Below are 13,433 nucleotides of genomic sequence, written 5' to 3' on the forward strand. Positions count from 1 at the left end.
GAGAGAGAGAGAGATCACAAGTAGGCACAGAGGCAGGCGGAGAGAGAGGGGGAAGCAGACCCCTGCTGAGCAGAGAGCTGGATGTGGAGCTTGATCCCAAAACCCTGTGATCATGACTTGAGCGGAAGGCAGAGGCTTAACCCACTGAGCCACCCAGGCACCCCCATTTTATGTATTCTTAATGCAGCTAGTTCTGCTGAGTACAGTTTGTTTCTTTCATCTGGTGTTTCTTGTGGACAAAAAAAAAAAATCACTTGTAAGCCTCTGTGAAATTTGCATTATGTTCAAATTGTTCCTTAATCTATCAATCCCTTGGAACAAATTTGTATTTTTAAGATAAGCATTATAGCAGAATTGACTGTATTTGAAATCAAATAGCCACATGTAGCTCATGGCTACCAGGCTGGAAAGTGCAGCTACGTATAAAGCAGCAAGAGTACTTACCGCTCACATATACAGAGAATAACAAAAAAGCAAGGAAGAAAGGAAACAGGCATTTCCTGATATGCCTTCAGAGTTTGGAAGACCTAACAGGTGTAAAGTTAAAATTTCAGATCCATATTACTCAGCCACCAAAAAGAATGAAATCTTGCCATTTGCAATGACATGGATGGAACTGGAGGGTATTATGCTAAGCAAAAATCAGTCAGAGAAAGACAAATAGCATATAATTTCACTCATATGTAGGATTTAAGAAACAAAACAGATGAACAGAGGGGAAGGGAAGGAAAAATAAATTAGGATGAAATCAGAGAGGGAGACAAACCATAAAAGACTCTTAACTCTAGGAAACAAACCGAGGGTTGCTGGATGGGAGGTGGTGTGGGGATGGAGTAACTGGGTCATGGGGATTAAGGAGGCCACTAAGTGATGAGCACTGGGTGTTGTTTGCAACTGATGAATCACTAAATTCTACCTCTGAAACTAATAATACAGTATATGTTAATATAAAGAAACAATTGCATTTGGAAAAAAAAAACTTTTCAAGATTCATTAACATACTGATTTTAAGCACCTGTTGGGGCATCTGAGTAGAGCTGTCCAGTCAAGCTTCCTACAAGGCTGGCACCATTCCCCCTGATGGAATCAGGGAATGAAAACGTAAGCTGGGTACCAACCTTGAGCTGTTCCTCGTAGCTCAGCCTCCAGAGTGGTGTCACAACGTCAGCTAGCCTTTAAAAAAAATAATTCAGGCACTTCATTCATTATATAAATATGTACTGAGCACCTACTATGCATAAGTACTTCCTGCCACCATTTTCTCTGGCATTTTACTTATTCAGGAAACCTAACTCTCATGCCCCTGGGGAGATACAGTCTGGGAGAAGAGCCCATTTTGGTGCTGTCTACTTAACAAAGCAGAACAGATGGGCAAACTTAATATAAGAAAAATCCAGATTTATCAGGAGGTAATTAATCATATTACAAAAGGCTTCACTGTTGGGTTCCTTTAAATAGCTCACCTCCCTAATGCTTTTAAAATATAATTTGATTTAGAAAATACATTTGTTGCATAAAATGAGGTATATTTGTGTTTGCATGGTTGCAACGGGACTATTCATTTGTAAGCCATCTGATCGCTCCCTGGATTCCTGGTTTTCAGTGTATCTGCCCTGGACCTTTATAGAGACAATGTCCCAGTTTAATATCTCATTTCTGTGAAAAACATACTTAGAGGCAAGGAGAATATTTTCTGCCATCACAAAGCATTTCCACCAACATTATTCAGGTGTCTTCAAAGTTGCCCTGGGTATCCTATCTTAGGCGCCCCCTTGAACACTTGCAATGCCATATTAGTTGCATCAGGAATACAGAATTTCAGTAGGCCCAGAGATTCAGACTTGCTAATGGAAAACGGTATCTGCCTGGACCTTACCTTTCCTGCCAGGAACTATCAAGTGGTCCAAGGTAGCTTGGTTTCTTCTGACTTTTCTGTCCTCTTTGACACTTCTTGGTTATCACGTTGGTGAAGTTTCCCCCACATGCTGAGCCCAAAAAGAGCTTTGACCAACCTGGGTGTTTTGTGGCACACCAGGGGAGCAATCCTGGTTTGGAGAGGGGACCCACCCTGGAGAGGAAAGACCTCGGGCTATGCATTGGGACTCTTCTTTTAATCTCTGCCAACCACAGAAACACTGACATTCACCTGCATGAAAGGTAAACAAACAGAAGTTGGGAAACAGAAGCACAACTCCCAAACCCCTTCATTCATTTACAAACCCTTACAGAAGCTCAGCACCCAGCACAGTGCCTGGCACGGAGTCAACACTGGGTAAAAGCAGGCCTGCTGAATGGAACTGAATTACTGCATATCAGGTACTGGCTTAGGTTCCCAAAATAAAAAGATAAGGAAAATATACACTTTGTCCTCCAGGGAAGAGTTTAACTCTCTGTATACACTCCAATGGCTAGACCCACTCCATATTCTACCCTCCGACCCAAAAACCAATCGGTGAACTACTATTCAGTAAGTGCTATGTGCAAGACATCGTGCCACACAAGATTACAATCTAATAGAGAAGATCAAGTCCAGATGCAGGAAAAGATGACAATAAATAACACAATGTGATTAGTTCCTGACAAATGCCCAGGAAAAGCGTCCCAGAGCAAGTAAGTCTTGTACCAGGTCTTAAAGGATGGTAGGGAGGTAAATCAGATATTTATAGGACAATGGCTAGACCAGTCTGGCTAAAACAGTAATTCATTTTGGGGAACAGAGGAAATGAAGTTGAAAAGTTATATCAAAGTGAAATCTAGAAGAAAGTTAATGCCTGAATTATTATATTAATATTATAATAATACTAATTATTATATATTATATATGATTACATATTATATAATATATGATATATAATATGATACAGTATTTATTACATACAATATATATTATTATATATTAATATTATTATTTATTGTGAAGGCAACAGTGAGTTGATGGAGGCTTTATATAGAGAAACAAAGCTGAAATAGGGAGGTTAATAAAAAGAACTTCAACAGGATGTCCACTCTCACCACTGTTATTCAAAATGGAACTAGAAGTCCTAGCCTCAGCAATCAGACAACAAAAAGAAATAAAAGGCATCAAAATCAGCAAAGAAACAGTCAAACTGTCACTCTTCCCAGACAAAATGATACTCTATACAGAAAACCCAAAAGACTCTACCAAAGAATTGCTAGAACTGATACAGGAAGGGGCGCCTGGGTGACTTAATCGGTTAAGCAGCTGCCTTAGGCTCAAGTCATGATCCCAGGGTCCTGGGATAGAGCCCTGCAGCAGGCTCCCTACTCAGCAGGGAGCCTGCTTCTCCCTCTCCTTCCTGCTTGTGCTCTCTGTCGCACTCTCTCGCTCTCACTCAAATAAATAAAATCTTTACAAAAAATAACTTCTTAAAAAAAAAAGAACAGATACAGGAATTGAGCAAAGTTGCAGGACATACAATCAATGCACAGGGGTGCCTGGATGGCTCAGTCGTTTACGCATCTGCTTTTGGCTCAGGTCATGATCCCAGGGTCCTGGAATTGGACCATGTCTGGTTCCCTGCTCAGCGGGAAGCCGGCCTCTGCCTCTCCCACTGCCCTACCACCAGCTTGTGTACTTGCGCGCTCTCTCTCTCTATGGCTCACTCTGTCTCTCAAATAAACAAATAAATAGTCTTTTAAAAAAATCAATGCACAGAAGTCAGTTACATTTATATATACTTACAATGAGGCAGAAAAAGAGAAGCCCATGGGGTGCCTGGGTGTCTCAATCAGTTGGGCATCTGCCTTCAGCTCACTTTGCCTGCTGCTCCCCCTGCTTGTGTGCTCACTCTCTCTCTCTGTGAAATAAATAAATAAAATCTTTAATAAAAAAGAAAAAGAAATAGAAATCAAGGAGTCCTTCCTATTTACAACTACACCAAAAACCTTAAGACACCTAGGAATAAACCCAACCAAAGAGGCAGAGGATCTGGGGGCGCCTGGGTGGCTCAGTCATTAAGCCTCTGCCTTTGGCTCAGGTTATGACTCCAGGGTGCTGGGATCAAGCCCTACATCAGGCTCCCTGGTCCGAGGGAAGCCTGCTTCTCTCTCTCCCACTCCCCCTACTTGTGTTCCCACTCTTGCTGTGTGTCTCTCCATCAAATAAATAAATAAATAAAATCTTTTTATTTTTTATTTTTTTTAATAAAATCTTTTTAAATAAAGAGGTAGAGGACCTATATTCAGAAAACCATAGAACACTTATTAAAGAAACTGAAGAACACACAAAGAAATGGAAACATTCTATGCTCATGGATTGGAAGAAGAAATATTGGCAAAATGTCTATGCTAGGGTGCCTGGGTGGCTCAGTCTTTAGGCACCTGCGTTGGGCACAGGTCGTGATCCCAGGGTCTTGGGATCAAGGCCTGCATTGGGCTCCCTGCTTGGCAGGAAGCCTGCTTCTCCCTCTCCCACTCTCCCTGCTTGTGTTCCCTCTTTCTCTGTGTCTCTCTCTGTCAAATAAGTAAATAAAATCTTTAAAAAAATAAAACAAAATAAAATGTCTATGCTACCTAGAGCAATCTACACACTCAGTGCAATCCCTATCAAAATATCATCAACTTTTTTCAGAGCTGGAACAAATAATCCTAAAATTTGTATGGAACCAGAAAAGACCCCAAACAGCCAAAGGAATGTTGAAAAAGAAAACCAAAGCTAATGGCATCACAATTCTGGACTTCAAGCTGTATTACAAAGCTGTAATCCTCAAGACAGTATGGTACTGGGCCAAAAACAGATACATAGATCAATGGAACAGACTAGAGAACCCAGAAATGGACCCCCAAATATTAGTTGACTATGGTCAACTAATCTTCTACAAAGCAGGAAAGAATATCCAATTTTAAAAAGACAGCCTTGGGGTGCCTGGGTGGCTTAGTTGATTAAGCATCTGCCTTTGGCTCAGGTCATAATCCTGGGGTCCTGGAATTGAGAACCACATCAGGCTTCCTGCTTAGTAGAGTCTGCTTCTCCCTCTCCCTCTGACCCTCCCCCTTCCTTGTGCTCACACCCTCTCTCTCTCTCAAATGAATAAAATAAATAAAATAAAATAGTCTCTTCAACAAGTGATGTTGGGAAAACTGGACAGCCACATGCAAAAGAATGAAACTGGGCCACTTTCTTACACTGTACACAAAAATAAACTCAAAAGGGATGAAAGACCTAAATGTGAGAGAGGAATCCATCAAAATTCTAGAGGAGAACACAGGCAGCAACTTCTTTGACCTTGGCCTCAGCAACTTCTTGTTAGACGTGTCTCCAAAGGCAAGAGAAACAAAAGCAAAAATGAACTATTGGGACTTCACCAAGATAAAAAGCTTTTGCACACCTGAGGAAATAGTAAACAAAACTAAAAGGCAGCATACGGAATAGGAAAAGATATTTGCAAATATCTTATCAGATAAAGGGCTAGTATCCATAATCTGTAAAGCACTTATCAAACTCAACATCCAAAAAACCCAAAAAAATCTAGTCAAGAAATGGGCAGAAGACATAAAGACATTTCTACAAAGAAGACATACAAATGGCCAACAGACACATGAAAAAGTGCTCAACATCACTCCAAATCACTCCAAATCACACACAAATCAAAATCACAATGAGATACCACCTCACACCAGTCCAAATGACTACAATTAACAAATCAGGAAACAACAGATGTTGGCAAGGATTCAGAGAAAGGGGAAAGTTCTTAAAATGTTGGTGGGAATGGAAAGTGGTGCAGCCACTCTGGAAAACAGTATGGAGGTTCATTAAAAGTTGAAAATAGAGCTACCCTATGACCTAGAAATTGCACTAGGTATTTACCCAAAGATAAAAATGTGGTGATCCAAAGGGGTACCTGCACCCCAATGTTTATAGCAGCAATGTTCTACAATAGCCAAACTATAGAAAGAGCTAAGATTTCCACTGACGATGAATGGATAAAGAAGATGCAGTGTGTGTATATGCACAATGGAATATTACTCAGCCATCAAAAAGAATGAAATCTTGACATATGGAATGACATGGATGGAACTAGAAGGTATTATGCTAAGCAAAATAAGTCAATCAGAGAAAGACATATACCATATGATTTCACTCATATGTGGGATTTAAGAAACAAAACAGATGAACATAGAAGAAGGAAAGAAAAATAAAGTTAAGGTGAAAATAGAGAGCAAGGTAAACCATATGAGATGCTTAAATCTAGGAAACAAATAGAGGGTTGCTGGAGGGGAGCTGGGTAGGGGAAAAGGTAATTGGCATTAAGAAGGGCACTTGAAGTAATGAGCACTGGGTGTAATATGCAACTGATGAAACATAAATTCCACCCCTGAAACTAATTAATACAGTATATGTTAATTAAATTGAACATATAAAGAATTTAAATCAAGAATTTAATAAAACTCTATTATTCTAATCTAATTCTAAATCAAGAATTTAATTAAAAAATAAAAATAAGGGGCGCCAGGGTGGCTCAGTGGGTTAAAGCCTCTGCCTTCGGCTCAGGTCATGATCCCAGGGTCCTGGGATCGAGCCCCGTATCAGGCTCTCTGCTCAGCAGTAAGCCTGCTTCCTCCTCTCTCTCTGCCTGCCTCTCTGCTTACTTGTGATCTCTGTCTGTCAAATAAATAAAATCTTTAAAAATAAATAAATAAAAATTAAAAATAAAAAAGAGGGGGAAAAAGTGAGCTCAGGAGGGCCTGGGTGGCTCACTCTTGGTTTTGGCTCAGGTCATGATCTCATGAGTCATGGGATCAGGCCCTGCATCAGGCTCTGCACTCAGTGGGGAAACTGCTTAAAGAATTCTGTCCCTCTACCCCTCCTCCTACTCACATATGCTCTTGCTCACACTCTCTCTCTCTCAAATAAATAGATAAATCTTTTTTTTTTTTAAAAAGTAAATTCATGTTTGAGGCATGTGTTTTCAATGGTAAGGAAAATACCCAAATGGAAACATCTAACAAGTAAAGAAGCAATACTACGAGTCATGAGAGAAGTTGGGGTTAGGGATTTGATTGAGTGTCTGTAAGTACAAGTTGTAAGATTTTTTTTTAAAGATTTTATTTATTTATTTGACAGGCAAAGATCACAAGTAGGCAGAGAGGCAGCAAAGAGAGGTGGGGGAAGCAGGCTCCCCGCTGAGTAGAGAGCCCGATGCTGGGCTCGATCCCAGAACCCCAGGATCATGACCTGAGCCAAAGGCAGAGGCTTTAACCCACTGAGCCACCCAGGCGCCCCAAGATTTTTTTTTTAAGAGCTTTCAGGGGCACCTGGGTGGCTCAGTTGGTTAAGCGTCTGTCTTCAGCTCAGGTCATAATCCCAGAGTCCTGGGATCAAGCCCCACATTGGGCTTCCTGCTCTGTGGGAGCCTGCTTCTCCCTCTCCTTGCCACACCCCCTGCTTGTACTATTTCTCTGTGTCACATAAATAAAATCTTTTTTAAAAAATTTATAAATAAATAAATGCGAGCTTTCAGTAAAAAGAGCAAAAGACCAATGACTACACCTGGGAAAAAGGCAGTATCAGGAGAACAAGAAGAGATGCTTGTGACCCAGGAGAATGTGGAGCTTAGAGGCCAAGGAAGATGGCTTTAGGTAAGGCCCTGACATATCCAGTAAGTCCGAGGCCAAAGAAGGGAAATAAGGCAGTACTAAGTGGCAGACAGGAGGACCAAATGAAGGTCTGAGATCTTAGGCATGTAGACCCTAGAGTCAGGCAGACCTGAGTGGTTCCCTGACTCCATCACTTACTAGTTAAGTGAGCTTTGGCAAGTCAATTATTCCCCATGGCTTTCCTTTTTTTTAATCTGTAAAATCAAGATAATAGTAGTACCTACCTCATATAGTGGTTGTAAGAGTTAAATAAAGGATAATTAATAAAAAGTACTCAGCAGATTAAAAACAGATGATGAACAAAATACATACATACATACAAATGATGTTTGGTAAGCTCTGAGCATAGCACCCAGTACCTAGCGAAAACTCAGTTAACTGTCATGATGCTTAAAGACAGTAGACGACTGGGTGGTGGTGGCAATACTGATGGGGGGGAGGACAATGAGGAGTAACTATAAGACAAAAGCTGCAAGAACTAGAACAGGTGAGGGCCACACTTTGGAAGGAGGAAGGGATCCCTTTGCCTCCAACACAGGAGTCAGTGCTGTTGCCTTTTTACTTTATGGTGCCTGATCATGGCTGTGTAACTTGTTTGGGTACCAAGGACATGTGAATGGACTTGGCTGGACACCTTAATGATGAGCTATGAAATTACCTTTTTGCCCTTGTCCTCTACATTGGATTATATTCCAATGTTAAGTCATACCTTAATTCAGGACACACACACACACACACACACACACACACTATCCCCGATGTATGTAACAGATTTATTGACAGAAATTCCCCTATGGCTTCCTCTTATTACTGTGAAATTCGTATGCTATGTCTACTGGGTACTTAAAGGATACTGACCTGGGTGCTATAATATTTAGCCCATATACCATTGTGTGTGTTTACCAAACACTAAAGAAAGTAACTGTCACAACATGGAGGCATTTGCAGGGTGCAGGGGGGGACTTCACAAATTTCTAACAAAACAGATTTAAGCTGCTCAAAGTTGAGGTGTTCATAGATAGTACCCAGGAAAAGGCAAGTTACTAAGAAAATAGGCTTTAGGTGCGCCTGGGTGGCTCAGTCATTAAGCATCTGCCTTCAGCTGAGATCATGATCCCAGGGTCCTGGGATCCAGCTCCCCCCACTGGGCACCCTCCTCAGAGGAAGGCCTGCTTCTCCCTCTTCTACTCCCCCTGCTTGTGTTCTCTCTCTCGCTGTGTCTCTCTCTGTCAAATAAATAAATAAAATCTTAAAAAAAAAGAAAAAAAGAAAATGGGCTTTGGAGCCGTATTCTAATCTCAGCTCTGTTGCTCACTAGCTATGTGACTTTCCAGCAAGTTACTTAAGCATTATGAATGTCAGTGCCATCATCTATCAAAATAGGATGAGAACCAGGGTGCCTGGGTGGCTCAGTGGGTTAAAGCCTCTGCCTTCAGCTCAGGTCATGATTTCAGGGTCCTGGGATCAAGCTCCGCCTCGGGCTCTCTGCTAAGCGTGACGCCTGTTTCTCCCTCTCTCTCTCTGCCTGCCTCTCTGCCTACTTGTGATCTTTGTCTGTCAAATAAATAAATAAAATCTTTAAAAGAAACAAAAAAAACAGGACGAGTACCACTTACCTTTCAGGGTTGTGCTAAAATTAAACGAGCTCGGACACCTGAGCTCGGACACCTGCTGGCTCAGTCCGTTATGCATCTGCCTTCGGCTCAGGTCATGATCTCAGGGTCCTGGGATCCAGCTCCCCTCACTGGGCTCCCTCCTCAGAGGAAAGCCTGCTTCTCCCTCTTCCACTCCCCCTGCTTGTGTTCTCTCTCTCGCTGTGTCTCTCTCTGTCAAATAAATCTTTAAAAAAAAAGAATTAAAAATAATAATAAATTAAATTTTAAAAAAGAATTAAACGAGCTCATATATACAAAGTGCTCAGGACAGCGCCTAACAGCAGGAATTTGATATGTGTCATTATCTCTCCTTAGGCTCTGATTCAAAGCACATCACTTGACTTCTTTATGCCTCCATGTGTCCGACCTACAAAACTGGCGAGATGTAATAAAGCATGTGAGTGCTGCTAGGATAAGTAAAATATGCGGGAAACTTATAAAACAAAACACAAACAAGACAACTTTCATAACATTCTGCTTTAGTGCCTGCTGGAGTGTGGTGGACTTAAGGCCTGCCCTGGACCACCTATTAATACCATCAAAAGTGTGTGATCTGTGACAAACATTTTTCTAAAGTGAGACAAAAGTATGTATTTGATATGAAGAAAAACAAAAACTGGAGAGAGGAAATGAGTGAAGAGGTAGGAGACAAAAAGAAGGACGGGGCAGAGTAGAGGCAGACTGAAGGGGGAGGGTGTGCTGCAGGCCCATTTAGGGGTTGGCAGAGGAGGGACAGGGGAGCTGAGGACTGAAGACAGCTATCTGTACCCCACAACATTCAGACTTATTTTGAGTGTGTGGAGTCCTCTCACTGGTGAATGCCACCATGACTGTGCTCCACTTGCCCTATATCCCAGCAGAGGGGTCTTAATGCATCTATGTTTCTTCCTCCAAATTATCAGATATGGTCTAAAATAGGACCCTACTATTGCCAACAAGTCACGGCTCCTGGTAAAGACCTTTTTACCATATTTAGTAATTTCTGTAGTGAAATATATTTTTCAAGGCAGCATAATAATACCAGTCAAAGTGAATTATGTTTCTTTGTTTCTTGATGTCAGAGGGGGCATTTGCCCACAGAAAAGTCTGGTTTCATTTCAGAGATTTTCCTATCAAAAAAAAAAAATGCCCACCAAGAGGCCCAACACCCTCTTTTAGGTGCAAAGCCTCTGTGTGTCTCCAGTTCTGCCCGAATAAACTTCTTGGGAAAACCAGAAAAAAAAAATGCTAGGGTTAAAAAAAAAAAGTGTGTGACATCTACTCAGTTTCTCCTATAGGAATTAATCGGAAAGGGACTCTGGGTCCAGAGCTGCCAGATAGGAATGTAGACTAAGTCTCTAGGGTTGGAATAGCTAACCTGCCTGAAATGCTCAGAGAGGTTCCAATCCGAGACTATGTGGTAGGTCCTGATGCGTGTGAGGCCAAGGAGCTTCTTGGACCAAAATGTTTACACACAGACCAGGGTCCTGCTTACATTCTCTGTTCATCCTTCCTTCAGCTGGCCTGGCCCCCGACAAGGTTCTCGGCAAAATGAGACGGACATAGGGGTGTATTGCAGAGTCCTCACTGCATTGCACGTTCAATCAGGTCCTTCCCCCACCAGACCCCTTCACCAGCCCCTCCATCCCCCTCTTCTTCGGGGAAATTCTACCCACCATGTCTGCAGGAAAGACTATCACTGAATTTGGGCCAAGAGAGGGCTGAGGTCACATCACAGGCGGACGCCAGGCTGGCCGCAACCTTGGACAGCTAGCGTTCTGTCCCGTCCGTTCCCACCTCCTCCGGCCTCAATTCTCCGCCCCGCGGGCATTGGGTTCACTAAACCAGTTTTCTCTACCGTAAGGGTTCCATCGGGCTTTCTGAGCTCTTCACGTACCCCCCTCCCCATACCTTTGCAACCAATAAGTCCTCTTAACAAACCTGAGGCGGCACACGAAAAAGCCAGCGGGCGGCCTGGATCGCTGCCGCAGGGGAGAGTCACTTCCTGGTGCGGCACCGCGGCTCGACTCCCGACGCACACGCAGCCAGACCCGGGCAGGCGCAACAGGACGCGGGGCTCCTCCCAGGCGCGGGTCAGCCTGCCCTGCCAGGGCAGCTAGTTTCGGGGAGCCCTCCTCCCTTCTTTAACGTGGCCCTTCTCTAGAGACCTTTTCAAAATCACCCAACGCCCTGTTGCCCCCTCACCCCCCAATCCCCCCCGCACCAAGGTTTCTCCCCAAGGTGCCCTCTCCTCCCCTCCCAGCGACCCCGCCCACCGCCTGCTCTTCTCCCCGTCCCATTGGTGGATCTGGATAAGCCTAAAAAAAAAAAATCACAAAGAAATTTGAACTACAGTGTGAATAGTGGTGCCCATCTCAGGGTGCTCGCGATTTAACTCAACCAAAATTATGGGCTCAGATCCATGATGGATTGGTTGGAAGATTGGGAGATGAAGGGTAGGGCGGTTTCTTCAAATCGCAACTTTTTTTTGAGTTGGCCTTCCTTGGGGCCCTAGGGACTTTCCAGCATTCGTTCTCCCTCTATATTTTACATTGCTTCAGCAAAGTGTTACATTCTTATGACAAGGTAAACCTGGTTTTACCGGGGCTACTAAATCCTCAGGGCAAGAATTGCTTTTCAACTTCAAAAGACAGAGGAGACTAGCTACTGATGTGGAGAACAAAGGCAGAAGGAAATGCAGATAAAATTAAATATCCTTATAACCCGAAGCCCAATGACAAATACTTGAGGCAGGAGGAGTATAACCTTTCTCCAGGAAGCTTCCAACTGTCTTAAAGTAAATGCCTTGCTAGAGGTGAAAACAACCTTAGTTTGACACTACCGAGGTCTCCAGGACCCTGTCAATCTTTGTTAGCATATGAAAATCCTTTTAGAATTTCCCTTATCTTTACTTCCCCCAACTCCAAAGTATATAATCTGTCCTCCTCACAACCACCCCCCCCCAACAGCAGCTATTTCTGCTGGCGGGTCCAGTCCCATGCTTTAGTAAAACAACCTTTATGCATCAAAGATGTCTCAAGAATTGTCTCTAGGGGACGCCTGGGTGGCTCAGTTGGTTGGACGACTGCCTTCCGCTCAGGTCATGATCCTGGATTCCTGGAATCGAGTCCCGCATCAGGCTCCCAGCTCCATGGGGAGTCTGCTTCTCTCTCTGACTTTCTCCTCGCTCATGCTCTCTCTCACTGTCTCTCTCTCAAATAAATAAATAAAATATTTAAAAAAAAAAAAAAAAGAATTGTCTCTAGGCCATCGGCTCTGGACCCCACCAACACAGCACTACTCCAAAAATACATCAGATACCAATAATTCATTTACCAGCTCCTGGACTACATTCAGTGATTCCTCTAATTTTTAGAGGGATTGGGAGCCCAGCCAAATGAGTAAGAGAATGTTGAAATATACACACATGCGTGTGCTGTAAAAAAAAATGTTTTTAATAAAATTAAAATTTACAGCAAAGTAAGTCCACATTTAATGACACTTAATTTTTATTTTTAATAGTAATTAGACTTTAGTGGAAAGCACTTTATAGCTAAAATTTCAGTTATTTATTCAAAGCATAATATGCCTGTTATGTGCAAGGCAATGCATTAGCCCTAGTGAATGCAGCAGTAGGTTACACATGGCCAAGTGCCTCAAATAACAGCAAACATTAAGTCAGCCAGACCAAAGTTCAAAGTCTGACCTGCCAGATAGAAGGTGTGTGAACTTGGCAACTTAATTGCTCAATGCCTCAGCTTCCCCATCTGAAAAAAATGTCCATAGTAATTGCACCTATCTCACAGGGTTGTGATAGAGTAAATAGGTTAATAAAGTACTTAGAACGGAGTAAGCACACACTCATTAAGTGTTAGCTATTACCAGCCAAAAATAATTTTATATATTGTATAAGTATACACACTTGCACACTCATACATATATACCCTTTAAAAAAAAGAGAGACAGAGATCTTTTACTCCCCATTCCAAAGGCTTGAGCAGGTAAAGGCTTGACTCAATTTATGGCCCTTCCTTTTTTTTTTTTTTTAAGATTCTTTTTTATTTTTTTTCACAGAGAGAGGCACAGCAAGAGAGGGAACACAAGCAGGGGGAGTGAGGGAGGGAGAACAGGCTTCCCGTGGAGCAGGGAGCTCAATGTGGGGCTGATCTAGGACTGTGACCT

General features: G+C 42.6%; 1 protein-coding gene across 5 annotated transcripts in view; it reads right to left on the reverse strand.

The window, feature by feature from the left end:
- Positions 1 to 11,504, reverse strand: part of TRMT2B (tRNA methyltransferase 2 homolog B) — a 54,124-nt gene extending 42,620 nt beyond the window's left edge. For 2 of the 5 annotated variants that reach the window (XM_045085300.1, XM_045085302.1), the window contains exons 1-4: positions 11,193 to 11,503; positions 9,234 to 9,456; positions 1,877 to 2,146; positions 1,119 to 1,173 (exon numbers count right to left, since the gene is read on the reverse strand). In XM_045085300.1, the coding sequence (XP_044941235.1) occupies positions 1,119 to 1,173; positions 1,877 to 2,142 (321 nt within the window). In that variant the 5' untranslated portion in view covers positions 2,143 to 2,146; positions 9,234 to 9,456; positions 11,193 to 11,503. Of the gene's footprint in view, positions 1 to 1,118; positions 1,174 to 1,876; positions 2,147 to 3,703; positions 3,760 to 9,233; positions 9,457 to 11,192 lie in introns of those variants that run through there. The other 3 variants (XM_004777161.3, XM_045085301.1, XM_004777162.3) reach the window with 3 other exon arrangements.
- Positions 11,505 to 13,433: the final 1,929 nt, after the last annotated feature.

Source organism: Mustela putorius, unplaced genomic scaffold, assembly GCF_011764305.1.
Source record: "Mustela putorius furo isolate JIRA1106 unplaced genomic scaffold, ASM1176430v1.1 tig00000842_pilon_pilon_pilon, whole genome shotgun sequence".
NCBI lineage: Eukaryota > Metazoa > Chordata > Mammalia > Carnivora > Mustelidae > Mustela > Mustela putorius.